At 41.8% G+C, this 25200-nt stretch overlaps 4 protein-coding genes across 11 annotated transcripts in view; 2 read left to right on the top strand and 2 right to left on the bottom strand.

The window, feature by feature from the left end:
* Positions 1–8833, top strand: part of LOC128894346 (transcription factor SOX-5) — a 223547-nt gene extending 214714 nt beyond the window's left edge. For all 4 annotated transcript variants that reach the window (XM_054156015.1, XM_054156037.1, XM_054156030.1 and 1 more), the window contains 4 exons: positions 1286–1510; positions 1917–1964; positions 2122–2274; positions 3157–8833. In XM_054156015.1, coding sequence (XP_054011990.1) covers positions 1286–1510; positions 1917–1964; positions 2122–2274; positions 3157–3644 — 914 coding nt within the window. In that variant the 3' untranslated portion in view covers positions 3645–8833. The remainder of the gene's footprint in view (positions 1–1285; positions 1511–1916; positions 1965–2121; positions 2275–3156) is intronic.
* A 2188-nt stretch (positions 8834–11021) lies between these two features.
* LOC128894364 (DNA-directed RNA polymerase III subunit RPC3) lies at positions 11022–13368 on the bottom strand. The gene is made up of 8 exons (XM_054156049.1): positions 12909–13368; positions 12718–12836; positions 12488–12618; positions 12178–12421; positions 11906–12114; positions 11666–11819; positions 11238–11598; positions 11022–11182 (listed from the first exon to the last, which is right to left on the bottom strand). Exons 1-8 carry the CDS (start codon positions 13053–13055, stop codon positions 11048–11050), a joined length of 1500 nt encoding a protein of 499 aa, XP_054012024.1. The 5' UTR covers positions 13056–13368; the 3' UTR covers positions 11022–11047.
* A 689-nt stretch (positions 13369–14057) lies between these two features.
* LOC128895961 (N-alpha-acetyltransferase 15, NatA auxiliary subunit) overlaps positions 14058–25200 on the top strand; it is a 49442-nt gene continuing 38299 nt past the window's right edge. Inside the window, exons 1-8 of one of the 2 annotated variants that reach the window (XM_054159022.1) lie at positions 14058–14403; positions 14746–15093; positions 15310–15444; positions 15619–15763; positions 15838–16095; positions 16175–16485; positions 16582–16863; positions 16941–17154. In XM_054159022.1, the coding sequence (XP_054014997.1) occupies positions 14347–14403; positions 14746–15093; positions 15310–15444; positions 15619–15763; positions 15838–16095; positions 16175–16485; positions 16582–16863; positions 16941–17154 (1750 nt within the window). In that variant the 5' untranslated portion in view covers positions 14058–14346. The remainder of the gene's footprint in view (positions 14404–14745; positions 15094–15309; positions 15445–15618; positions 15764–15837; positions 16096–16174; positions 16486–16581; positions 16864–16940; positions 17155–25200) is intronic. The other variant, XM_054159032.1, reaches the window with a different exon arrangement.
* Positions 18508–25200, bottom strand: part of LOC128895943 (uncharacterized) — a 151656-nt gene continuing 144963 nt past the window's right edge. For 2 of the 4 annotated variants that reach the window (XM_054158981.1, XM_054158991.1), the window contains one exon: positions 18508–21920. In XM_054158981.1, coding sequence (XP_054014956.1) covers positions 18786–21920 — 3135 coding nt within the window. In that variant the 3' untranslated portion in view covers positions 18508–18785. Of the gene's footprint in view, positions 21921–23319; positions 23536–25200 lie in introns of those variants that run through there. The other 2 variants (XM_054158999.1, XM_054159008.1) reach the window with 2 other exon arrangements.

Below are 25200 nucleotides of genomic sequence, written 5' to 3'. Positions count from 1 at the left end.
ACGCGTCGTTGATTGCGCGTTTATAAGTCAGGGGCAAAAAACGCGAACGCGAAAGGGAACGGGTTCTCTGACAAAGAAAGGAAAAAACGGATCGAACAATCGGCCCGAAGGCGCGCATAGTCGAAGATAATTAACCGTTCGTTTCAGATATCTCGTCGCGAGTATTCTATGGGCCATTGATTGTATTTTTCGTTGGCCTTCGGCGTTCCCTGTCGCCCGAAATGGCTCGTTGGTCACAAAAGCAGAGAGCCTTGGGTAAATTGTGATCAGCTTATTGATCGCAAATTGGACACCGATTTACCCGATAGGAATTCAAAACCCTTGCATCGAGTGCTCTCGATTATTGGAAATTATAGCATCCTGCGTTGCTATAAGTGCATCGACGAAACTCGTTAACTTGGGACTTCTCGCAATATATGGTGGCTAACTAGAGGACCGCTTAAAAAATGTTAACTACTGGCTTGAACGGTAGAACTTACACTATCAACTTAACTATTGTCTTTATCGTAGTGTCTTGTTCGTAGAAAGTCGTTTTAACCCCTTAAGCCTTAACCACTTGTGAGACTCATGGTCGGATATTCAGGCCAAAACTGATTATCATGAACCTGGCCGGTTGTGTATTGTTCAGGCCAAATGTAAACATCACATTTTGGTCCCAAGCCGTTCGAGGTTAAATTAATAGTGTAGTCAGGTTGAGTGGCGTGATAAGGATAAAGAAGAGAGTCAAGTGAATATGGAACTAGATGTAATTTTGAATTAAACGTGTAAAGGACATACAAAAATCACAGTTGACCTCTTCGTTTAGGTGTCGAGGCTAGGACTGACTGTGTCCGCCAAGCTCGATGAGCCGGAAAAGTTTTATTGTCCTGGCTATTACCGACCACATATCGAGGTGCATCATTATGACATGGCCTGTTCGGGACGCGTTAGTTTTTTCCCGTGATTTTCTTATTTCTCTCACGTTTGAACACTAAGGCAATGGCCAAGAAAAGTGGGAAAGAGTTATTGCCACCACCGTTGTTGGGGTTTCCCCGCCTTTTACACATACTTTCGCAAAATGTCTACAGTCGCTTAAGGGGTTAATCTTCTCGAGTCTCCACTGACTCGATCTGTTTCGAATTATTTGTAGATTATATCGTACCATCAGAACCTCGAATGTCGTGATGGATGTTGCCTGTTTCTTCATACTGTGAAAGTTCTGATAGTTGTAATCAGATATCGACATAGTTTATGCTAGCTGCAAGTGTTTATCAGCGTCTGTAATCTCGTGCATTCGTTGTTGCAGTGGGCAAGGTGATGTCCAAGGAGGAATCTGGGGGACCTGGAGGATCCGCAGCCGCCGCGGCGGTGGCCGCCGTGGAGAAGCACTTCGCCATGCATGGGATTTACGGTCTGCCGCAGAGCGCAAGTGCGATGCCGCCGTCGCCTCAGACTCAACGACCGATCAAGCATTCTGGCTCCCGGGAGGAAGCTACACAAGAGGAACAAGACTATCTCTCGACGCCTCACAGTAAATGCGATTATCTTTATTCTCATTGTCCCACGGCGGTGGTTGGTCGTTCCAGTCGCCTCGAGTTAACTGTAAACTCGAAGGAGACCTTCTTCTCGACCAGTTCGCTATATAAACTATTTAACGAGTGAGGTTTAGTTCGATCCGCCACGCGTTCCGATTGTGGCCTCGATTATCTCTATACTTGGCGGAATAAATGTAGCGATCTACTCGAGTTAGTTAAAAGAGGTCCTGTGCGATACCACAGGGTTGGTAAGTTGTCGCAGGTAAACGGTGCAGAAAATTCTTGGAATGATCTAGGTCTGCTTAGCAATCGAGGAAACCTTGCTCGTGATATGTCTCCACCGCGTATGTGGAAATGTGTATGCGAAAATTTCTAACGAACGACGATATTCTGAAATTACAGTGTGGCGGGAGCAAGGTTACAAGGTACCGGAAGACATAACGGAAAAAGGTAAGCACGTCTTTCGGCTGAATCCAAGTCGGGCTGACGTTACGCTTTTGTTGAGCGAGCGTTGGCCGATGCTCGCCGGAAATCGGATTCGCTTCTCACGAGGAGCGTCGCCGACGGCACGGTGTATCTGACTGGTTTCCTCTCTGTCCGTGTTTAGCGAAAATGGTGAGACAGCAGAAAAGGGAGAGCGAGAACAAGCCACATATCAAGCGGCCTATGAACGCGTTCATGGTGTGGGCCAAGGACGAGCGTAGGAAAATATTGAAGGCCTGCCCGGATATGCACAACTCGAACATATCGAAAATACTCGGTGAGCAAGATATACAAATATTTTTGACAGTCGAAGAACTAGTTCATTCGTTAAGTACCAGTGTTCTATTTAGGAAACATTCTATGTAAATTTCTGTAACTTTGTTATCCACAAAATTATTTACCATATTGGTGATTCCTTAGAGACAACTTGATTGTACGATAATACACGATAGATACATCCCTACTCAAAAGTATGCGGACACTTCCTTAATAGAAATAAATATCTAATAAAAGTTGCGAATCTATTAATACCAATTATATCATTCATGTTTCGATATGTTTATGCTGCATTAGCGAATATATTTTATTAATAGTTTTGTTTTTTAATACCATAGTAGTAATGATTAAAAAAAAAACCTATAGAGGTAACTAGATAATGTTAAAATTTTTTTTACCAAACTTTGGTACTATTAATTTCTTCATTGTATCCGAAGTAATAATAGTAATATAGTTAGTTAATAAGCTTAAAAAGTATATATTTTGAAAATATAAGATAGAAATCAAATTCTCTTAACGTAGGGCGTTACACCCCACGCTTTACATATGTATTGTTTTGTTTTACAAAATTGTAATTATCAAGTACAAGGTGCACAGTTTAAGATGAATAACACAACATAGCAATAAATTAATTTTTCTAGGTATTAATTTGGTGCCCACACGGCACGGAACGTGTTAATTATTTCTTGAGGGTAGTAAGTGTCCACATATTTATGATCGAGGGTATACATGGCTACTACTTATTTTCTTAGGTTTTAAGATACACGCGAATATCTTAGCATTCTTAGAAGCAAAAGTCGTTTCTTCAGAACTAATTCCCAAAGAAGCCTCTACTTTGGACTCCATCTTCCTCGAAATTGACCTATCGCGTAATTTCTTGCAGGTGCTCGGTGGAAGGCGATGTCGAACTCCGAAAAGCAGCCCTATTACGAGGAGCAGTCGCGGCTGTCGAAGCTGCACATGGAGAAGCACCCGGACTACAGGTACAGGCCGCGACCGAAGCGAACGTGCATCGTGGACGGGAAGAAGATGCGCATCTCCGAGTACAAGTCGCTGATGCGACAACGACGACAGGAAATGAGGCAGCTCTGGTGTCGCGACAGCGGCCCGGAGATGGGTTTCCTGTCGCCGGTCGGCTCCGACATAAGCGGACAACACCATCCAGGATCCGCGGGCCCGTCCGGCCGTCCATCCGTCTCCCCGCCTGCGACGATGTTGAACGGAGGTGGCGCAGGGCCCAGCTCGGACCATCCATCCTTCTACTATCCCCAGGATAGCCTGTCGCCGTCTGACATGATGAACTTCTCTCCAGAAAACTCTGGTTCCATCGGTGGCTACGACGCCAGTCCGCGGCATCACGACGAGGATTGAACCGCGGCTCCGGGTCAGCCGCCATGGCCACCCGGAGCATCATCCTCAGCAGCGTCAACGTCTCGACTCGGCCACGAGTTGTTCTGGTAACTGGAGGCGTCCTCGAGGTCCTCGAGCTTAGAAAATGCTCGGGAACGCGAGTGGCGAGAACGAAAAACGAGGCGCGCGGCCGCGTTTCCTACGTGCTGAACGCGAAGACTCGCGTCGAGGAAGAACGTTCATCTCGGAGTCGTACCGAGCGCTTCGAAGCCTCGCTCGAGAGGTTGTGATATAACGATTTATTTCTGTGCCATCGTACGACGCGAATCGGAGCGGTCCTCCATCCTGGATCCGCCGTCGTATCGCCTAACGCGTACCACAGATGGATTCCGCTCTAGGCGTCCTCGCGTCGCGCCATGGGACGAGTGTGTTGGTGCGTTAGGCCGACCACCCTATGGCGTTATCCGAGGCTGAAGTTTCACGGGACACCGGCGAACGTGAGATTGCCGGGAGGATAACGGAGTCGACGATTATCCCGCTTGCTGTCGCGAGAGAAAAGGAAGAAGCGGCGGCGGGACGGTGGCGGAGGCGTTTCCAGCCGGGCAGGGACACACGGTGTATTCTGTTCTTCTGTGTAATCAAAACCGCGACCAAGGCGGCGCGATCCGCTGAACGATAAGGTCTGATGTCGCGTGGTTAGGTAACGTTCCGATACCTGGTGTCCACTTGAGTGTTACTCGTAGGGACTCGGTGCCGAGAACGAGGGCTCTTTCACACGAGCAAGCGGAAGATCCTTTGCTCTGAAAGCTGCCCCGTCACTCATGTGCTCTCGGATACCGTCCGTGTCAGCGAACCCTTGTTCACGATTCCGTGTCCACCAGATTTCTGTGTCTATCTCTTGGCAGAGACTCCTGGGGGCGGAGGGCTTCAGTGGACATCAGGCACAACCCTACGCGCGGTTGTTGTTCGAACGGAGCAGGAAGCAACACGAGTATAGGATTATACATAAATAAATAAATAAATAAATAAAATATATATATACACACATTATATATATACACATACCTGATTTTTCGTAAGACTGCCATGTGTGTCACGTGCGCGCGCGGAAGGATCGATTCGATTGGAGTCTCCCGCCGATGCTCGATCGAAACACGTTCGATCGAGAGACGATCGTGACACGTAATTGTATGCACGTGCGTGCGAGATACGGTGCGCGGCCAAAAAAGTCTTGTTCCTATTCCTTCTAGTGTGTATGTGTGTGTCCAGCGGTACGCCATTCCGGTCGGGCGTGTCGATGATGAGAATCGAAGATGAACGAGAAAAAGAGAGAGAGAAAGAGAGTGAGTGAAAAAACAGAAAAAAAAGAAAAACGCTGATCCGTTCAATCGCATCTCGGGGAATCCCGCGCGCGTACACCGCGTGTGCGCGCGAGAAGCACGCGCGTCGAGGCTCATTCATGCTATCGACTTTCCCTGACGCGAGAGTTTGGTCGAGACAGTGTGAAATGAAATCCATTATTAACACGTTCACTCTTCCCATAAGCAGAGATAGAGGTCACACGTTCTGGATATGTAATAACTACGAGCATCTTGAATCCCACCTGTTCTGATCCACACAAAGGCCAGGGTCAACGTGCCAACAAGTAACGGTTAGCTCCAAAATAACACAAATTATTGATTTGAACTCTACGAACGTAGTATATATATTTACCTATTAATCTAACAATGTTTAATGATCATCGTAAAAATTGCAAAGTAACCACTATCCAACTCTGCTATATCGGAACTCGTGCACCTGGTGGACTGCTCCTCGACTATAAGGCGATACTTTCGACCACCTCTATCAGGCCTTTATCGACTCTCGTGCGATGCAGAATGGACAGCATGAGTGAGTCCTTAGATCGTCCAATCCAGCGTCCCGCACGACGGACGGTCCTTTTTCCGTATACACGCAATCACTATATCCGGTATTCGCACGAGGACCGGTGGACAGAGAGCGAGAGGAGACAGGTGGTGTCGCTGTCGAGCGATTCACCTGCACATCAAGGTAACCACGTTCGTTCGATCTAAATCACTTAATAGTACTTATAGTATTTTCGACATTAATTTATTCACCCTAATCGTAACGACGGTTACAATCGGATCGAAGTCAACGGGCCACTAGATGCCACCGAGTGGTTGTCCCTATCGTTTCATGTATCCCATTTTTTCACGAGTTTATAGTCGGCGGAACAAAATGTAATCACCTCGTGAAACCTGCTGGGTGCCAAGATGGTAGCAACCTTGACTGCAGGGTGCCAACAATTTCAGGAATAAATTGGAGGAATGCTTTTTGGGGCACTAAGACTTGGGTGTTCCGATGCTGCGAGTAGTAAACAGTAGGTCATCGTGCAAAGATGGACACAATTTTCTTGGAATAATTTTTCGATTGAAAAATTATTCAGGTAAGCCTTTATTTTGTCAAACCTGACATCTGATTATCTTTCATCGGAATTCCTAATATAATAATTCTTGCCCATCTCTGCCCTGTGTACCCAAGAGACCCATTTGTTTGTACCTAATAAAAGGTATCGGTTTATAGACCTATCGAAACTGTCCGAAGAAGATCGCAATATTTGTTCCCTCGACTATACGGTAGAGGTTGATACGATACGATTCGATTCGCAATTGGAGAAGTGGTCTTTAGTGGTTCGACATTGAGTTCGCTCTGACCATAGCCGAGACAGAGTTGAGATACTCGGGATTAGTGATGGGGCCGAGGTGTGTTTGGATGCTATCGATACATTGATATTAGATAACGATCCTCTTGTATCAAATCGTCAAAGGAACGATTACCAACAGTTTGAGATTTTTTGAGACACGCGATCGTCTTATCGATACGTATCGATTACATCAAGTTTTATAACTGTTTACAATTCCCATGAGAAATCAAACAAGCCAATGGTGTTACGGTCAATGCCAACTGGCTGATAATAAAGATGTCTTCCCTTGTCGCTCCTCCTCAGTTTGCTGCTCATTCTTAGGTGACCGTTCCGCCAGTCCAGTAGCTCTCATTTCTTCATTCTACTAGGAGACTGCATAGTTTACATATTTACAATATATATATATATATCAGTTTTTATACGCATACGGATATCACAACACCACAAAAATCTCACGACTACCACACATACAACACACACATTCCGCGCATATCACATACATATACATACACACATCGCAAACATAATAAAGAATAAATATTTATTCGTTCGTCTTTGTTACTCGGATGAATGATTTGGAACGAAACAATTTTATTCGAATGATTATCTTAATAAACATTTACACAAATTTATTCTAGCAATATCCAACTGTGATACTATATCAACGTCGCCGTTGTTTTGTTGAAGTCTCAATGATCTTTGATGTTCGAATATACAATTCGATACACGATACATAAGAAATATCGCACATTTACGTTTTACCAATCCTAATGACTACTTATTTCGATAGCTTTGAATTGATACCTATAAATATTAACGAGTATGTCATTAGATTGGCCCCATCACTAATCGAGACGGCTTGTGTACACTCGGTTCAAACGATTCTGACAAGGAACATTCGCAAAGTATCACTCCCCAATTTTCTTGAAACTTCGTAGGTTTATAGAACGAAAAAAAAATTAAAAAATGCAAATATCCCCATTTTCGACCATTTTAGTAACTTACAAAGTTTGGTCAAAAAGGGGGAGTGGGATCGCTTCGCGAATATTCCTTCTAGGTGTACGCGGGCGATGGATGAAACACGACGAAGAGAATATTCAAAAGAGAAACAGAATGCAAAGAAATAAACCGTAGGGAAAGAGTGTTAGGGGAACGGGAAGAGTTGTATAAGGGCACGCGCGACGTCAGTTTTTAGTACAATGTTACTGTATAAAATTACGGCGGGGAATTAGCGTTATTTATTGAAACGACGTGCGAACGAAACGATGAAATTCTAATGAGACGTTATGTTTGTTTTCGATGTCTGGAACACGCTGTTACGTTTTTTCCACATTTTTCCGAGTTGCGTTCGCACTCTACCCGGAGAGGGGTCGAAGCTAACTTTGTTTACCGTGTTGGCTCGGTGCTGAAAAAAGGGGGGGAGGGGCGAGTACCGATCGTAATAGCGATACAGCGAGTCGCTAAATTATTGGCACCGATAATCGAAAACATCGAAAACGAAGAAAACATGCTCTATCATGCAGCATTACTTTGAAGTTCGATTATCAAGCACTCTTTGTGTTTCCCATACCAATATCCAATATTTCGCCTTATAGCGAGGAACAACTGTACGTAATTCAAGTTTTCGTGTCATTAATTTTAAAACGTAAAAGAATCATACGGAATTATTAACAGTTTCTCTCGTAATTATAAAACATATTGTCACTGTCTCACGCTTTCATCAATCTCGAATTTAAACCTTCGATGTTTTCGTCGGAAAATAGAAAAATTCTTTTTATCAGTGTCAATAATTTCGTAGCTCGCGGTAGCTAAACGCATGTAACGTCTCGTGGTTCGAGGAACGTATCGAAAAACCGGACAGCAAAGATTGGGAGCTCGATGTGATAATATTTATGTGCCAAATAACGTTTTCGCGGGCCGGAGGGCCAGAGGACAGTGTGTGCGCATGGCCCATCCGGTTCCGGGTCGCGGCGGAAGTTGGCTCGACGTGAAACACGATAACTTTTGCGTCTCTCCTTTTTTCACCGTTCTTATTTCTTTTTTTTATTTGTTATTTATATTGTAATCAGTGCAATTCTATACAAGGTACCTAATATAATTTTATAAAAAGAGCCAGTATCCTCGATGCGTCAGCGCCCGTGTTTCGGGCCGGTCGGTTCAAATACCGCGGCCGTCGGCAGATAGGATAGCTTAATGTTGATATAATAATTTATTTTATGTATATACATGGATTTGTACAATTGCCTCGGCGGTATTCATCGATCAGAACGGCCCGATGCAAAAAGAAAAAAAAAAGGAAAAAACCACATGTCAATACTATTAATGTACAGTGTAACTATATTGTGATGTATCCGCGTAGCTGCATATAATAATGTAATTACCTCCCCCGAGGACACCGTAGGTTTAACGATGTTAAAATGCGATCGCATATTCTTATTTTCATGGTCATTATTACGTCTATTAACTAGCCTTAATATTATTATTATTACTACCGCCTTCAATTTTATTTAGTGCTATTATTGCTATTATTTCTCTTTTCTCTTCTCCCCCCCCCCCTTTTTTTTTTAATGGTTATCCTTATTACACGTAGCAATAGAGGTGGTACGTGCCAGTTCAGACGACGACGACGGTGACACGAAAGTTTCTGATCGTGTGCGTGTGCTCGAATACTCAAATTTCAACGACACGCAATCGGACACTTTTTATTCATTCACGTTGTGTTCAAACAATAGAAAATGGAAAACCTTTTGTTGAAAAATTGCGAAAATGAACGTCTCACGATTTGATTTATTCACTTTCCCTTTCGCCAGTTTCACCCTCCAAAGATCATCTGCTCGGTATCATTCGTCATTTCCTATGAGGGAAATAATGACGATAAATTCGTTGTGGTCTGGTCGAGGAAAGAATCGAGTCAACCGGCTGTTGAAGACCACTCGAAGGGTGTCCGCATTACTCCATTAGATCTTCAAATACACGTACTCTAGAATTCTAGAACGCCGAACACGTTGATTAAATAAATTAAAATTAAATAATAAAACCAACTTCTAGCAATTGATTCGCGTTGTTTATTTAATTTAACTGAATTCCATTCTAGGACAGTAAGAAGTCGATTCTTTCTTCAACCAGGATGTGAACGTTTCGAGCGAAATCCGCATCGTTTCCTGTTGTGCCATATCTCTGTAATCTTCGAAAAACAATTTGCTCCTCTCCTTTATTTTCTTTCCCTCAAGTCATGAAAGCATTATGAATCGCGTACGTAGTTAAGCTCGGCTCGTGTCTCCCTCGTTGAACTTTTCATCCGTTTAAAATTACTCTGCGCAGTGTTTGCTTTAATAATAATTTGAGTTCTGCATTCCATGGATTGCTGCTCCGTAATTATCCAAACGGTAGATCATCGGTTTCCCCTCTCACCTTCCTTTCTCCTTACTTTTGTAGAAACGATAATCTCGACGCACTCGCTGTGTAAGTTGATCGGCCCTTAAAAAAAAAAAATACGCAACCAGCGCAAATGCGAACTGTAAGAATAGTAAATTGTAAAACGAATACATAAACTAATATTAATAGTATATTTAACGTAACAAGCAAAAAAAAAAGGTGAACACTAACATCCAATCTCAATATTCCAAGAAATCACTTCATTTACATGTACGTTGTTGTTAATGGTATGAACAAAAAAAAATATAATAAAATAACGCTTTACCGAAATTCAATCTTAGTTTTAGGTATACAACGTTATTTCTAGAAGAAACTTGTATGTACGTGCAGTGTACATAGTTATCCAGTACTGTGAAAATGGGAGGAACGTGTGTGTGAGAAAGAGAGCGTGAGAGAGTGAGGGAGAGAATAAAATCAGTCAAATGCATGTTTGGATGCGATCACATTCTCACGATCGTCTTATCACTACTTGCGACTGACCGTAGTACACGTTATTAATTGGTGTCAATAGCGTATAATCAAAATATTGTATATTTAAGATCGGTGACCCTTTACTTGTTAACGCTATCTGCTTTGAATTGATCCATGGTTAATAAAGTATTCGTAAACGGTACAGTAGTGTTAAGACGAGCGTAACAAACGCATATATGTAATAGGAACAAAGGGAAAATCATACTTGGAAGTAAAGCATACAACATTATCAGCACACCAAAAATGATGTTTACAGTCCTAACATTCTGTAACGGGAATTAAGTTTTTAGATAATTGTAATAGCATTTGCGACGTTCGACTTATTTACTGATCCATAAGGCATCTTGAGCTGGCTGTGATTCATAACTCTAACAATTTGTTTCTAATCGACTAACATACATTCTTCATATCGCATAGATCAAAATGTATAATTACGCAAAAGTGTCTGTCAACGATGCAACCGTTTAAAGGTGTGTACTCCAAGATCATTTTCCCTACTAGATAGTGACATCAATTGCACTGTATCACATAGAGAGCAGCACTATTATAAACATAGATATATGATTATATTTATTATAATAATTTGAAAGTTAGGTATTCTTTGTTGTTTGTATTTTACAAGCGTAACCATTATTATACATAAATAAATAACTATATAAATGAACGAAACCTTCTGTACTTGTTCTTTTGTGTAAAAAAAAAGAGACCATCCAAAATGGCGGATATCAATTCGATTAAATCATTGAGTTAAAGAGTTGATACAGGGGTTACAAAATATCGTTTATGACATGTATATAAAATAATATGTTTTTATTTAGTGATAACGTAGATACATTGTTAACAGAAATAGAGTATCGTCTATCTGCAATTCTGTGACGCCGAGTTTCTTAATCGTATTTTGAACTTTCTCCAACTGTTGTTTCTCGGAAGGTGTCATCAATTCCGCGATCTGTAAACAATTCGGATGTAGTTATTTCGTCACTGGCTAAAATAAATATACCCACTTCTGCCAATTGTTCCTCAGTGGCGCCGTGTTCCTTCAAATTACTCGTAAGAGTCTGCATTCGTAATTGTTTATCTATCATTCGCTTATTACTAGTTACTTCGTATTCCCGCCTCTGCATAGTATTGTACAGTGCCTGATAACAATGTTCTACCTCCATGCGAACTACCATGTTCAAATCAATATGAAATAAAAAGAACGTTTTCATTGGCGCTGTTGATACTCCCGGTTTCTTTATCTCCTGCACCTGCAGGTAATTCTCTTGTAATAAGGTGTACGTCAAATATTTCGCTTCCTTGGCGGGAATCATGGCTAACTGTTGGATTCGTTCCTGTTCGATGTATTTTCTATCGCGTACTAACCTGTATACCGGAAAAAAGTCTAGATCTAACCTGTAGTAACTACATGGCGTGAAAATTTATAGTATACCTAAAAATTCTAGCTGCTTTGGTACCGAATCGTTCCATAACGATATTTTCTAAAGTTGTCCACGCTAATTGCTTGAAAGCTTCCATCATGTTTACGCTATACTGACCCCCACCCGAGTCCCCGACTCGTTTTAAAAAATGACTAGTATCTTCCTCTAGAACAATTGGCTCATCAAATACTGTATACTTCATTGTTTACGAAAGCTTTTATTATATATACATATACACCTATGATGCCTACCGATAAGACGTAAATATTGATCTAGGTACTGTGTAAGAACTGGGTAATTAATCTTTCTAATTACGTCTTTTATTTCACTAAGAGGTATCGGATTGGATGTATCTGCCCATGATGCTGTTCGTAAATACATAAGGAACAATAACTGCCTCATCAACTCTGCCGCATTTTCGTCAAGTCTATTGCGCATAGCTGATACAATAATTTGATCCCTATAGATTACATTGCAAGTTCCTTACTTGTCTTACATTTATCGAAGCATTTGTAAATCTTACCTAAGGTCTTGACTAAAACGATCAAAATTGGCTTTCCAATACATTTTACTATCCCCGGCATCAACGTTATCTCCTCCTAATCGCTGTGTAATTGCAGCTAAATTAAGATCTGGAATTCTAAAGTCAGGCTTCTCTTTAGCAATTTCTTCAGTTGTTTCACAATACAAACTACGCATCAGAAACTGATTTTTAACTAGTAATTCAAATTTTTCATGTAAAACTACTACCGATGGCTGCACGTTAGCTACAGATAAAAACAAATTATTAAATTAATAAAAATTAGTTTGACTATAAAATTCAAATTACATACAAGGCAATTCTTCAATTCTTCCGTATGTTTTTATGATTAATTCGGAAGCTGATATATATCCATGTTTTAATACTTCTTCAAACATCATTTCAGCTTGGTCTCCACAAACTGTTTTTACAAAGAACATATACCTATTAAAATGAAAATATCTAATATTTAGAAGTATCATTTAACAAGTACAGTTATCATTTGTGGTATCATTTATGGTATATAGATAAATAATATATTACCTTGGATAACGGAGGATCATTAGGACCTTTTCATAAGCTAAAGAATACTCCATTCCCCTTTCTGTTTGACGATGTGTGACTAAATCATACTTTATTAAAACACATAATGCTTCTTTGATCTGAAGATAAAATCATGTCTATGTAACTTCAATAGAATATAAATTATATAAATTGAATATGTTCAAACATACTTTTGATAAAGGAAGATGTGTTGTGTGACGAATTAAGCTGTATGGTTTTGTACCATATTTAAATAAATCATCCCCTACAGTTTGTACAATATGCCCGAAATGTTCATACAAAATACAGGAACATAATTTTCCACAGATTAATGACATATTCGTATTTAAGCACAAATAATTTAAAATTTATTTCATAAATAAAACACTTTGATAAAGATTCAATAAAACTTTATTTTTATAACTTCATATAGAGTAACGAATGGTAACCTCAAAAATACACTTCTTTCGCATAAAGATTGTAATCTTTTAGTACTCATTCAAATTACATTAAGAAAATACACGTTGCTAGTTTTATATAACATATTTTAACGTATAAAAGAATTGTAATAATTTATTAAATTACTACATGGAGATCCGCACAGTACACGCGGATATACAAACAAGCCAATTTGATTCTAAAATTAGATCAATACATAGTGGCGTCATCGGTAGAAGATCGTCCAAGTTTGTAGCGAAAATAGTTCCCGCTGTTTCTTTAAGATGGCACCTCCGATATTTTTTTGATCAATTATTCTTTATTTCTTCATAACACTACGATATCTATTTTAATACATTATTTGGACACTTATTTGCTTTTACATATTTAAATTTATCAATAATTGTCGATCCTTTAGTTAGTGACGCTATCTTAAAAAAGTAATGGGAACTATTTTTACTACAAACTTGGGCGTTTAACCAGCGATGGCGCCACTAAATTCAGTGTTATAATTTAGTGATTGGGTGCTATCAGTTTTTCTTTAATACATTTATTTATTCTGTTTATGAGCTTTTACAAAATACTGAATATAAGAAAATAGTAAAAATGTATAAAGATAATAGAAGATCAAGTTCATGCTTTGAAAATGGCACCAAATTGGAGCTTACTAAAACGAATGATTAGTGTCGACTTTTGTTCATTGCGACATTGAAAACATATTTGCAAGCTCGTGTGAAACGAAAACTGTGCGCAAAGTTAACAGACAATGTTTGTACATTGTAGGCTGTTGGACGTTTTGCAAACTTACATATAATTCAAGTAATTCAGGTTTCCTTGTAACGTTCGCGTTTCCATAGGGATGCCCCTTAAATATCGTTAGTTATCATTACTTGCAAACATGTACTCCATGCAATTCCGAAAAAGGTAAAATCATCGAACGTATCGTGGCGAATGGAATATAAACGGCGGCGTGCGCAAAGAGTAGGTCGTTGTTGCTAACGAATATCCAAAAAGCTACGAAATTATATTAAAAAGTGCGGCACCGTGAATGTAGAACTTCCGCCGGAACAGCATTGTCGCATATAATCACGTGATCGAGGATCGACTTCTTCGTTTGTGGCCACGAGGTTTTGTGGTGAAAATTAAGTTTACCGGGTGGAAAAGGCCCTATATTTTTGTATTTATACAAAAATGCCCTCCAGCAATCCCTTGCCACCCAAAGAAAATGCCTTGTTTAAGCGAATTCTGGTGAGTAACATGCAATCAAAATACTCTGTTTTGGACCCCACTCTCCGGCTAATAGGAGTATTCATCATGTTCTAATGATGAAGCACTCTTCGAAAAACTGCAAAAATTTCACTGGCAACCATGAATCGCGATTGTTTCGCGAATATTGCGAACGAAACCGCGATTTCGTGAACGTTGCACGCAACGTTCGACCACTCCAGTTTATCTGACTATACATTACCTAGATACCGAAATATATAGGTGTATCAGCTTGAAATTTTTTGCACTTATCGTGAAATAAAAACACTGCACCGTATTCATGAAAAAGCTTTATCCAGTGAAACGTATCTATGTTTTTTACAGAAGTGTTATGAACACAAACAGTATAAAAATGGGATAAAGTTTGCAAAGCAAATTTTATCCAACCCTAAATTTAGCGAACATGGAGAGACCTTGGCAATGAAAGGTCTAACTCTGAACTGCTTAGGTCGCAAAGAAGAAGCATACGATCATGTTCGACGTGGTCTCAGGAATGATTTGCAGTCTCATGTTTGTTGGCATGTTTACGGACTTCTACAGCGCTCGGATAAGAAATATGATGAGGCCATTAAGTGTTATAGAAATGCTCTTAAATGGGACAAGGATAATATACAAATTCTTAGGGATTTATCATTGCTTCAAATTCAAATGAGAGATCTGGAGGGTTATAAGGTAAGTGTTTGAGTAATAGTGTTTTGTCTGTATTTGTTGTATAGTATAATAGAGCAGCCTTTATCAGAATGAGCAATTAATGAAGTATAACAGTGATGTAATAATGATCATATGTAATTTGTTATTATTAATGATATTCAAATAAACTTGTGACCATTAGTTGCATAGTGTATTATATTCAAATAATTAATCAAAAATATAATTATTTTGTTTTAGGACACAAGATATCAATTATTTATGTTACGTCCCACACAGCGTGCATCATGGATTGGTTTCGCCATCTCATATCATTTATTAAAGGACTACGAAATGGCCCTCAAAATTTTAGACACTTTTAGAAATTCTCCTATGGTATGTTTCTCAATTTTATATATTTCTTTTAAATGTGAAACTTTACTTAATTTAAAAAAAATATGCAAATAACTCAGTACCTTGTTTCGTTACTTGTAAGGATATTAACATTATAAATTACAGCTAAATATTATTTATGATAGTATATAATAGGAATATTCATAAAATGTGCAGATTTGTTATGATTGCGAACATAGTGAGTTGCTGTTATACCAGAACATGGTTATCCAAGAATCAGGGGAGTGTGAACAAGCTCTGAAGCACCTTGACAAATACAGTGATCAAATTTGTGATAAAGTTACTGTAAAAGAAACATACGGTGAATTTTTTTGATTTATCTAATTAGTTTTAATGAAGTAGATACTATATATAATCTCCAATCTCTTACTGTAGGTAAATTAAGACTTCAATTAAAACAATACCCAGCAGCGGTACAGGTTTATAAGGATCTTTTAAATATAAATCCTGAAAATACAATGTATTATGTTAGGCTAGCAAAGGCTGAAAGACACGATAAACCTGAAGAAACGTTAGCTATGCTCCAAAGATACGAAGAACTGTTTCCTCGAGCGCTAGCGCCGCGTCGTTTACAATTAAATTACGCTTCAGGACCTGAATTTAAAGCATTAGTTGATCGATATTTACGAAAAGGTAATATATATGTACATTATTTTTATAAAGAGTGCTAAAGTACTCGCTGTTGTTAATTAACAATTTATTCGCGTTGCAGGCCTTCATAAAGGTGTGCCACCTCTGTTCGTAAATCTTCGTTCTCTGTATACCGATCAGAACAAAGCTTTCGTTATACTGTCTTTGGTTTTGCAATACAAGGAGGCATTGAAAGCTCATGGGCATTTTAGCGACGAAGAGAAAGATAATCCACGAGAACCGGCTTCCGCGTTACTGTGGACTTATTACTATTTAGCACAACATTATGATCATCTTGGACTTACGGAAAAAGCACTGCACGAAATCGATGCTGCCATAGAACATACTCCTACGCTTATAGAACTTTTTGTTACCAAAGGTCGCATTTATAAGGTTAGATCTGTTCGATGTTATTTACGATAGTTTGTGTCAACTATAGAAATCATTTTTGGATGCCTATATTTTTACGTGTACATTTATTCTTACCAGCATGCTGGTAATGTTCAAGAAGCTTATAAGTGGTTGGACGAAGCACAAGGCTTAGATACTGCGGATCGATATATTAATTCTAAATGTGCCAAGTACATGTTACGCGCAAATCTTATCAAGGAAGCAGAAGAGACGTGTGAAAAGTTTACAAGAGAAGGCGTTTTAGCTATGGAGAATCTAAACGAAATGCAGTGTATGTGGATTCAAACGGAAGCAGCCAATGCTTACAAGCGCCTCGGGAAATACGGAGAAGCGTTAAAAAAATGTCACGAGGTTGATAGGGTGAGTTGCGTAACGTATAATTGCTAAGATTACTAACGCACTGTAACGCGCTCATAAACGCGTTCTATCGGTTACAGCATTTTTCTGAAATCATAGAAGATCAATTCGACTTTCATACCTACTGTATGAGAAAGATGACTTTGCGATCTTACGTGGGTCTTTTAAGGTTAGAGGACGTGCTTCGGGCTCACCCATTTTATTTCAAAGCAGCGAAATGTGCAATAGAAGTATATTTGCGACTGCACGACGATCCCTTACCCGATCCAACACAGACGCAAGAAATCGACACCGGTAAGTCTGCATTCCGTGCATGTTGTTTTTCTTTTTTTTTTATCGATCGACTACACTACGATGCGTATATTTGTTTATATTCCATACGTGCACAAGGTATAACAGGTAGTTGAAACGATGGAGTTTACTGTTTATTTATTTATTTTATTTTCAAATTTAAATAACTGAACTTTCAAGGATAAATTGGCATTACATTGGAGGTCATGCATCTTTTAAAAAGATTCAGTTTCTTTTACAAAACTAGTTTAATCGTATAATAACAATAACGTCTTACATATTTAATAGAGCATTGAAAATGGTCTACGTATATATTTACACTATTTTACGTGAACGATTTTATAACAAACGGTAGTACAGTTTCGCAATTGATCGATACAATTTACATAGCAGTAGTAGAGATTTAACACAAAATAATAATCACTATCAAATGTCACTACTAACGATATTACATTCGAGTTTCGATGTTTTTCCTAATACTAAGTCTCTCAACCGGATATGTTTACAGCGTTAACTCTTCCGATGTCATTGACCCCTATGGGCGTTCGACTTTGTTTTTTAATAATCTCCATTGACCAGAAGGAGTCAGTAATGAAAAGATAATTAGTTACTGCGCAACTCGATTCTGCAGGCACATTCTCTTTGTCTCTCAAATAAGGAGGCAAGATGGCCTGGCGTGAAAGTGGGTATCGCGTCTGGCACGACGTCTGATGAGAGTTGACCTTGAGCGGCCAATGAATTACATTTTAATTATATAACGCTACTCTATTCTTACTGTTCGAATGGGTATCTTTAATCGTCACTCGGAGAATTATCGGCCATTTCGAAGGTTGTACCGATAGCATAGAGCGGTGGGAGATGCTTCGGTGACCTTCAGTGGTCAGTTAATTTCGTTTCGACCACGCGACTGTATTCCTCCGTATTTCGAAAGTTTAACGCTAGTTCTGGAAGAATTTCATGCTTGAAATCTCCATTTAACGCTTATCGAACGACGCGTTATATTTCGCACCGACGATCTACAAAAAATGACCGCCAGTGCAACCTACGAACGACTTATCGCTATCGTTAATCATTAACTATGTACATGTACGCGTTCACCTCGACCATTAATCACAGACAATGCGCAAGTACGCGACGGAGTATCGCTCATAACCGCGTAACACACCTATCGTCGCACGCGAACGAGTATCTCGCGTCTGCATCGGTAATCTGAAGCTCGTGGGGGGTAGGGGGGGGGGTAGTTAGGATCGCATATAAATTAAGCATTCATAACGCAAGCAAGGCGTTGACAATCATCTACTCTAGTCGATGCATATCAGAGTTGGAAGTTATTCGAATAAATCTTTATCGAGATAATTATCCAGGTAAAACATTTTTATTCGAGTCAATCTTTATCTAGACAAAACATTTTTATTCGAGCGATTGTTGAACTAGATAATTGTATAGATAAAGCAGTTTATTCGAACAGCTTTATTCACTTGAAGGACTTCCGAAACGTTATTCGTCACCTGGTTAAAAACGTTTCCAACCCTGTTGAGTATAATATTTACACGTATAAATAATATCCTAACGATACGTCTCTCTCGACGAACGTCTTCTTCGTAAATCCTAAATGGTTATATGGCGTGGGAGGATCAAACGTTGCCAGGTCGCCGTCGACGTCTCAGCAGTCTCGTGCCCCTCGATTTCGAGTAAAGGTGCCCCGTGTTCCGCTCAGGCCTCTGGGCGACGGCCTGGGGCGTCAAGAAGTAAAAATGACCTCCATCGCCTGGCAATCTGTATGCGAAGTAGGCCTTTGGCTTCCCTGGCTGATTGTTTTCTGGCACGGGAAGAGGATCGATGAATTCCGCGTCTGGATCGATGGTGGGTCGTGGATCACGATAGTTGACTTTTATATCATCCTCCAGAGAAATTGGCAATTGTGGGTAGGATTCGTCGAGCTCCTCTGGAGAGTCTGCTATAGGCACATAATTCGTCGACGGTCCATGCGCTGGGTTCACCAGGGGTTGAGGCGCGTAGGCTCGAAGAGGCGCCAGGGGCTCCCTGTCTCGTTCTGGTACCCTGTAATTAGGTGGTTGTTGTCGATTAGGGTCGACCACCGTGATGAACTCGCTGTCCGGATCGATAGGAGGCAGAGGCTGTCTGTAGTTTACGAGAATGTCATCTTTAAGGGAATACGGTTTCTGCGACTGGTCGCCATAGTGCACTTTCACGTTAGGTGTCTTGAAGACGGGTGCCTCTGCGTTGTTGTAGTCGTTCTCGACGTACCTGTTCGTCTCGTATTCTGGCCTCTCCGTGGTCGACTTCACGTAAATCGGAGTGGTGCTGGGCATACCTTTGTGCGGCAGTTTCTTGCCGAAGATCGTGAAGTATTCCTTCGTGACGTCGTCCAGGAGCTTCTCGTCCTGGTGGGTGTAATAAGTGAGATGGGGATTGGGAGTGGTGTTTATCATCGAGTTGGCAGTCGTCGAGGGGTAAACTGGCTGCTGGATTTTGTAGGGTAGGCTCTCTGGTCTCAATCTCTTTTGGGTGGACTCGGTCTGCTCGTAATCGAATCGATGCTCGTTGTAACCAGGGGCCTTCACTTCTGGATAATCGTTGTAAGGAAGGTTTTGCGGTTGCTGTGCATAGTTGGTTCTCTGATTGCCGCGTTTCGAGTAGTCAGCCGCTTGGAAGCTATATTGGTAGATAGGTTTCGGTTTGTCAGGCCTGTAGTAGGTCTGCGGCCTAGGCGTGGTGTAATAAGGCTGGACTGGGCGGGCAGATATGGTTTGATAGTAAAGAGGCGCGCGATCTGGGAGCATTCGTTGACCCTGAGTCCTGGTCGAGCCGCTCTCGTACCTCGACGAGGATCGCGTGACCGTTGAGTCGCTGTAGCGGACTGGTTCGGAGTTTTTCACCACCGAGTCGACGTACTTCAAACTGTAGTCCTTCGAGGTTTCCTGCGACGGAACGGTCTCGACGCTGTAGTACTGTTTTTTCTTCTCCACGGGACGCGGCTGGGTCACGGTCTCGTAGAAAGGCGACTCCGTCGTGGTTTTGTAATAAATCGGATCGGTGGTGACGGTGGGTTCGCCGTTCGATTCCTCGTAAAAGTAGTAGGAGGCTTGGCTGGGCGATCGTTCTGGGTTACCAGTGGTGACGATGCTTCTTATGGAGGCTGGCGTTACTTCCACGGGCTTCTCCAAGGTGGACTGCGTGGATGTGGTATAGTAACTCATTATAGGAATCGTCTTACTGGTTACCAGGCCTGACCAGGCTTCGTTCTTCTCGGGAACGTTCTCCTGGTTGGTCACGCGGTTCTCCGTGATGGGACCTAGGCTGTAGAACTCGGGATTGTCCAGAGTCGTTGGCTTCTCAGGTGCGAGCGTTGTGGTTTGCGTGTACGGAACAGTTCTCAGAGTGCTGGCTGTGGAATTACGAGTCGCGTTCTTGAGTGTCGTTCGACGTTTTAGGTTGTTTGATGCATCGTCGATCGTTCTTGGCTTGGTGACCGGCACGATGGTGGTACTCTTGTATCTTTTAGTGGTGAGTTTCCTTGGTGGCAGATACGTCGGTCTGGATCTTGGTAACGGGGTGGTTCCAGGGCGTTTGGTGTACTTCTTGGTGGTCTTCTTGTCTTCTAGAGGGGAAAAGAAGTCTGGCGGGGGTGGTAGGATGATTCCAGGGACCAGAGGACCAGGTGGTACCGCGGTTGTGTTGTCCTGCTGATACTGGAAGCTGTACGGCGGCGGATAGTAAATAGATTGATCTTCCTCATCGTAATCCGTTTGATTACTGGGCGGCGGTAGAAACACGGCTCCTGGTGGTATGGCGTGATAAAATGGCGGAAGATTGCCCGGCGGAACATCAGAGTTCACTCCATTGTCTCTGGAAGTGATGTTTTCCGTGTCCTCGTTGGACATTACGATGGTTCCATTCGATATAATGGCAAAGAGTGGGCCGTCCTCTGATAACAGTCCCTTCGCGAACAGTGGGTCCTTCTTGAAGTCCACGGTCCCATTTCCGATCTCCTTGGTCCCGTTCGGCCCGATGATCTGTATGGGTCCACCCTCCGTGAGTTGAACCGGAAAGGGCGGCGGTACTTTGGGCTTAGAGGGTATCTTAACCTGTCTTCTGGGCGCTTTGTAGTCGTCGATTGGTGGCCAGGTCGTCTCGCCGTCCCCGCTGCCCTGCGTGGTTTCATGACCAGGAAATTTCCCGCCTCTGAGGACGAGTACGTGGTTCTCTGCCAGCCAGATCTCGTCCTCATCGAGACCACCCAAATTATCGAGGGTGTCCTTGGGCACCTCGGGATTGCTCGTGTAACTGATTATACCTGGCCGTTTCGGTCGATTTCTGTAGATCTCGTTCTGTATAAGCCCGTACTTTCCCTCTTTCACTTGCTGCGAGAGGGTCTTCTTCTCGTCGTCCTCGTCCTTGCGACTAGGCTTGGATTCGCGACCGTTTCCGGCCGACGAGAGAAGAATCCCGTCGTCCCAGAGCGCTTCGTATGGTTCTCGGTTAGTAGTGGTTCTCAAGTGTCCTCCAATTAGTCGGTGCGACACTTTCCTTCCGGGTTCTGTAGTTATCTCGTTGCTCCTGCTGGTCGATGACTTGAAACTCCGACTCGACGGTGTGTGGGCACTACTTGGTCGATGACTAGATTCCTCGCTGCCGAGGTGCCGCCTTTCCCTATTCAGAGACGACGATGTAACGAGCGACGCGCAGGTCGCTAATAGCGCTGCACTCAGCAAGAGCTTTGAGGGATTGAGTCCTTTCCGCATCATCTGAAACAAGTACCAAAAATATTTTTTAGTTTTTTCAGATATATTTCGAGTAGAATTAGTTGCTCGACTTGACTCGTCGAGTGCCGTGATTCCCACTCGCGAATGTTGACGGGAATTCCTGTGAATTTGCAGAAATTCGCCCGATTCCATTGACTCAAATTGCAATAATACGGGAATGCGGGACCGTAGGGGGCCACGCCTTTCCCTCGTGAACAGTCGGTGAACGGTCGACAAACATTCACGGGTCACTGGAGTACCACCGACTCGTAGTAATGACTTGCAACCTAGCAACAAACTGAGCTGTGGCGTTTCTGTATTCGCTCGGTGCACGATGCATTAGCTTCCATCGAGAATTGGATTGCTATGTCCGTCTCGCGGAAGTAACTGGCTCGAGTAACGAGGCACCGTGTTTCCGACGTGTATCCGATTTATAGTTAGCGGCGCCTAACTTCAACGAAATATCTCGATTCGAGGGAAACTCGGTTTTGAAACTCTTCGTCAGTTATCAATCGTGAGTCTGGAGAACGTTTTCGTCAATATTATGGTACTTTCTAATTTATAAATTTATTTTTGTCTCATTCGTATATTTAAATGTGCATGGTTCTGCTTTCATGTTAATATATAATAATAAATATTGTGTTTTTATTCTTGTTCGAGTAATTATCAGATGATATGTTGTGGAATCAAGTATGCTAATAGGATATTAGTGCGACGACAGAGAAACGTGCTCTTCGTCGAGTCGATTACGTTTCGACCATGTGGAGCGTCGTCCTCTTCGGAGCGATAAATAATAAAACACGCGCAAGCGTGTACATAACTTATGCGAGTACGTGAGGTCGGACGAATTTGCATTTTATGGAGAGAAAAATGCAAACAAATGTAAACCAATATAGTTCTTATTTAACTAAATAAAACAAATAACATTACATTAACGTTAACTTTTCTCATAATTGAAAAATGCATTATTTTTTTTCTTAAATTTCCTCTACATAAAATGCAAAGGCTCGTGGTATTCAACTTGTGATTCTACCAATGTCACGTATTCGTACAACACGGTATGTACGCTTCTACACGATCGCGCGTGTTGTATTGCGCCACGTGGTCGAAACGTTAACGGCCTTCTAACTGCACGTTTCTTCTGTGTTGTAATGTCCATTAAGCATATACGGTTTTACATGCTATTATTTACTTCCTGCTATGAAGAGGCAATGCAAATCTACCACGCTTCGTCTTGTTTTCATACGTTTTTTCATATCAATTCTGTTCTTACACTTCGATATTATCATTACTATTTTTTTTTTAATCGTGTAAAATGATCGAACCAAAAGAGAATAGAGCTAAAACATAAATGGTAAAAATGTTTAACGAGTAAACTCTGTATCAATTTTGTATGATTCACCTCTGAAACTTGCTCCAACCGACAACGAAACGTCGAGCTCAGCTAGTGTCGGTTTCCCCTGGAGTCACTCCGTCGGAAACGTCTTTTTAAGCTACCAAACACATTGATAACACGCTGCACGGAATAAAAGAGTACCTTTCTCCCCGTTTCCGTAGCGGTCGGCGATTCCGTCGGACGATTATCGTTCGCCAGGGTTTCTCGTGCGTCGTTGAATAGCTGTAATTGACCGACCTTACTCTTCCGAGACTCGAGGATACTCAACTTTTCGCGTTCGCGCACGTCCACTCGTTGCGGAGCACTTCGACGACGTGCTCGTTTCGAATGTGACCGATTTCACTCCGCCAGCGGGCTTTTAATCCGCGAAAAGCAACGTGACGGAATCGTGAAATTCCTTCGCGCAGATATCGACTCGTGGGGAGACAATATTAATCGCTCTTACGCCTGTCCGAATCATCCTCCGCGCTTGGATTATTGATAACGGCTTAATCAAGCCTGGAGCACGAGTCGACTTGGTCAATTCCGATCGAGGAAGTCTCTTCCACGTGTTTCCACTTTCTCTCGCGGTTCTAGCAGTGACTTTGAGCGGTTATTCGCGGATCGCGTGACGGATCGATTCGAAACGCATTAGCGATACGTCACGTGTGGACCACTAGATCACCATTGGCGGTATCCCATTTCCGTGACGGGAAAACGTACCCTAAGAACGATTGGAGACTTAGAGGGCCAAATATGTGTAGTTGTAAAGGCTAATCTGCAGGTCTTCTTTAAGCAACCATTTAAAGACGCTTTTATTTGTCCAACGTGAAAAATGATTAAATTCTGTAATTTGAATTCTTATCAACATCCAGCCAGTGGGGGATGAGAAGCAGTCGACTTTAGCCTGTATTGCATTTATCAGTTGTATGCGTGTCACTCGTTATCCGAAATGTTTATTTAGGCGTAAATTTTGCCCATCTTTGTCTGTCAAGTCAGCTCAATAAGAAGAACCCAAGTTCAATAGCCCTAATAAAACGAATAGAGTGTATCCTGGTACACCATGGTTACTACCATGTTCAAAACCACTTAACCATCACAAACACAGATAATTTCACTTGGGAAAGCCTCTATAAAAGTAAGTAACACGCGGTCGAAGGTTTCAAGTAGAACAGTTTAACTTTGAAAGTTAATTTTGTTAATTTTGCCACTTTTTCTTGTGACTTCAAAGCACCACCGTGGATTTTTTAAAGAGATCCCGTTTTACCGTGGCGTCCCATTTCGCAGACGCTCTTGCCACGACGGGTGTTCGTTAGAGAACTAGTGGAACGTGTCATAGCAGGGCGGACGGCCGCTCGCACCGGCATGGTACACGTGACTGGCCGGTTTTCATCACCTTTCTCGGTGCAACGGGGCCCCTCAAGGACGCTCGTTCGGAAAGGTGGAGCCATTTCCAAGCGACACGCTCTCGGTCCCGCGCTGGAAAGGAGGAAGTCGAAGTCGTCGGCTGGCTAAGATTTGTTACGATTAAAACGATCCGACTGCGCCTTTCTTTCGTTGCCTTTGTCGATCGATTGACGAGGAATGCGAGTTAGGGTTGGGACTGCGTGCAAGTCCTTACCCTGAGAAGATGCTATTCGTTAATCCTTGAAAATAACTTTTTCGGATGTTGCAGAGAGTAGGAAGATTTGCACCGAGACATTTGAGTTAACCGAAGCCTTCGAGTATGAGAATTTGCCAAAGTTTGAAAATTTAAAGCAGTAAAACCGTTTCACCTTGGTTATCCTACATTTAGTAGGTTATCCTACTTTTAATCTCTGAGGGTCATTGAACTATTTTCCTAACGCTACTCCAATCGAGTTGCTAGACTACTCAAATATTCCCAGTTTAGCTGAAGTATCTAATTTT

The sequence above is a fragment of the Hylaeus anthracinus genome, unplaced genomic scaffold (genome assembly GCF_026225885.1).
Source record: "Hylaeus anthracinus isolate JK02 unplaced genomic scaffold, UHH_iyHylAnth1.0_haploid 0, whole genome shotgun sequence".
Taxonomy (NCBI): Eukaryota; Metazoa; Arthropoda; class Insecta; order Hymenoptera; family Colletidae; genus Hylaeus; species Hylaeus anthracinus.
This window is presented reverse-complemented; position numbering and strand designations above follow the sequence as displayed.

Coding starts and splice junctions, on each gene's coding strand:
- LOC128894364 (XM_054156049.1), bottom strand. CDS start 13,055: ATGTCATTAATCTGTGGAAAATTATGTTCCTGTATTTTGTATGAACAT. Junction 12,837..12,908: donor CACATCTTCCTTTATCAAAA/GTATGTTTGAAC, acceptor TTTTATCTTCAG/ATCAAAGAAGCATTATGTGT. Junction 12,115..12,177: donor CGTTTTAGTCAAGACCTTAG/GTAAGATTTACA, acceptor TGTAATCTATAG/GGATCAAATTATTGTATCAG.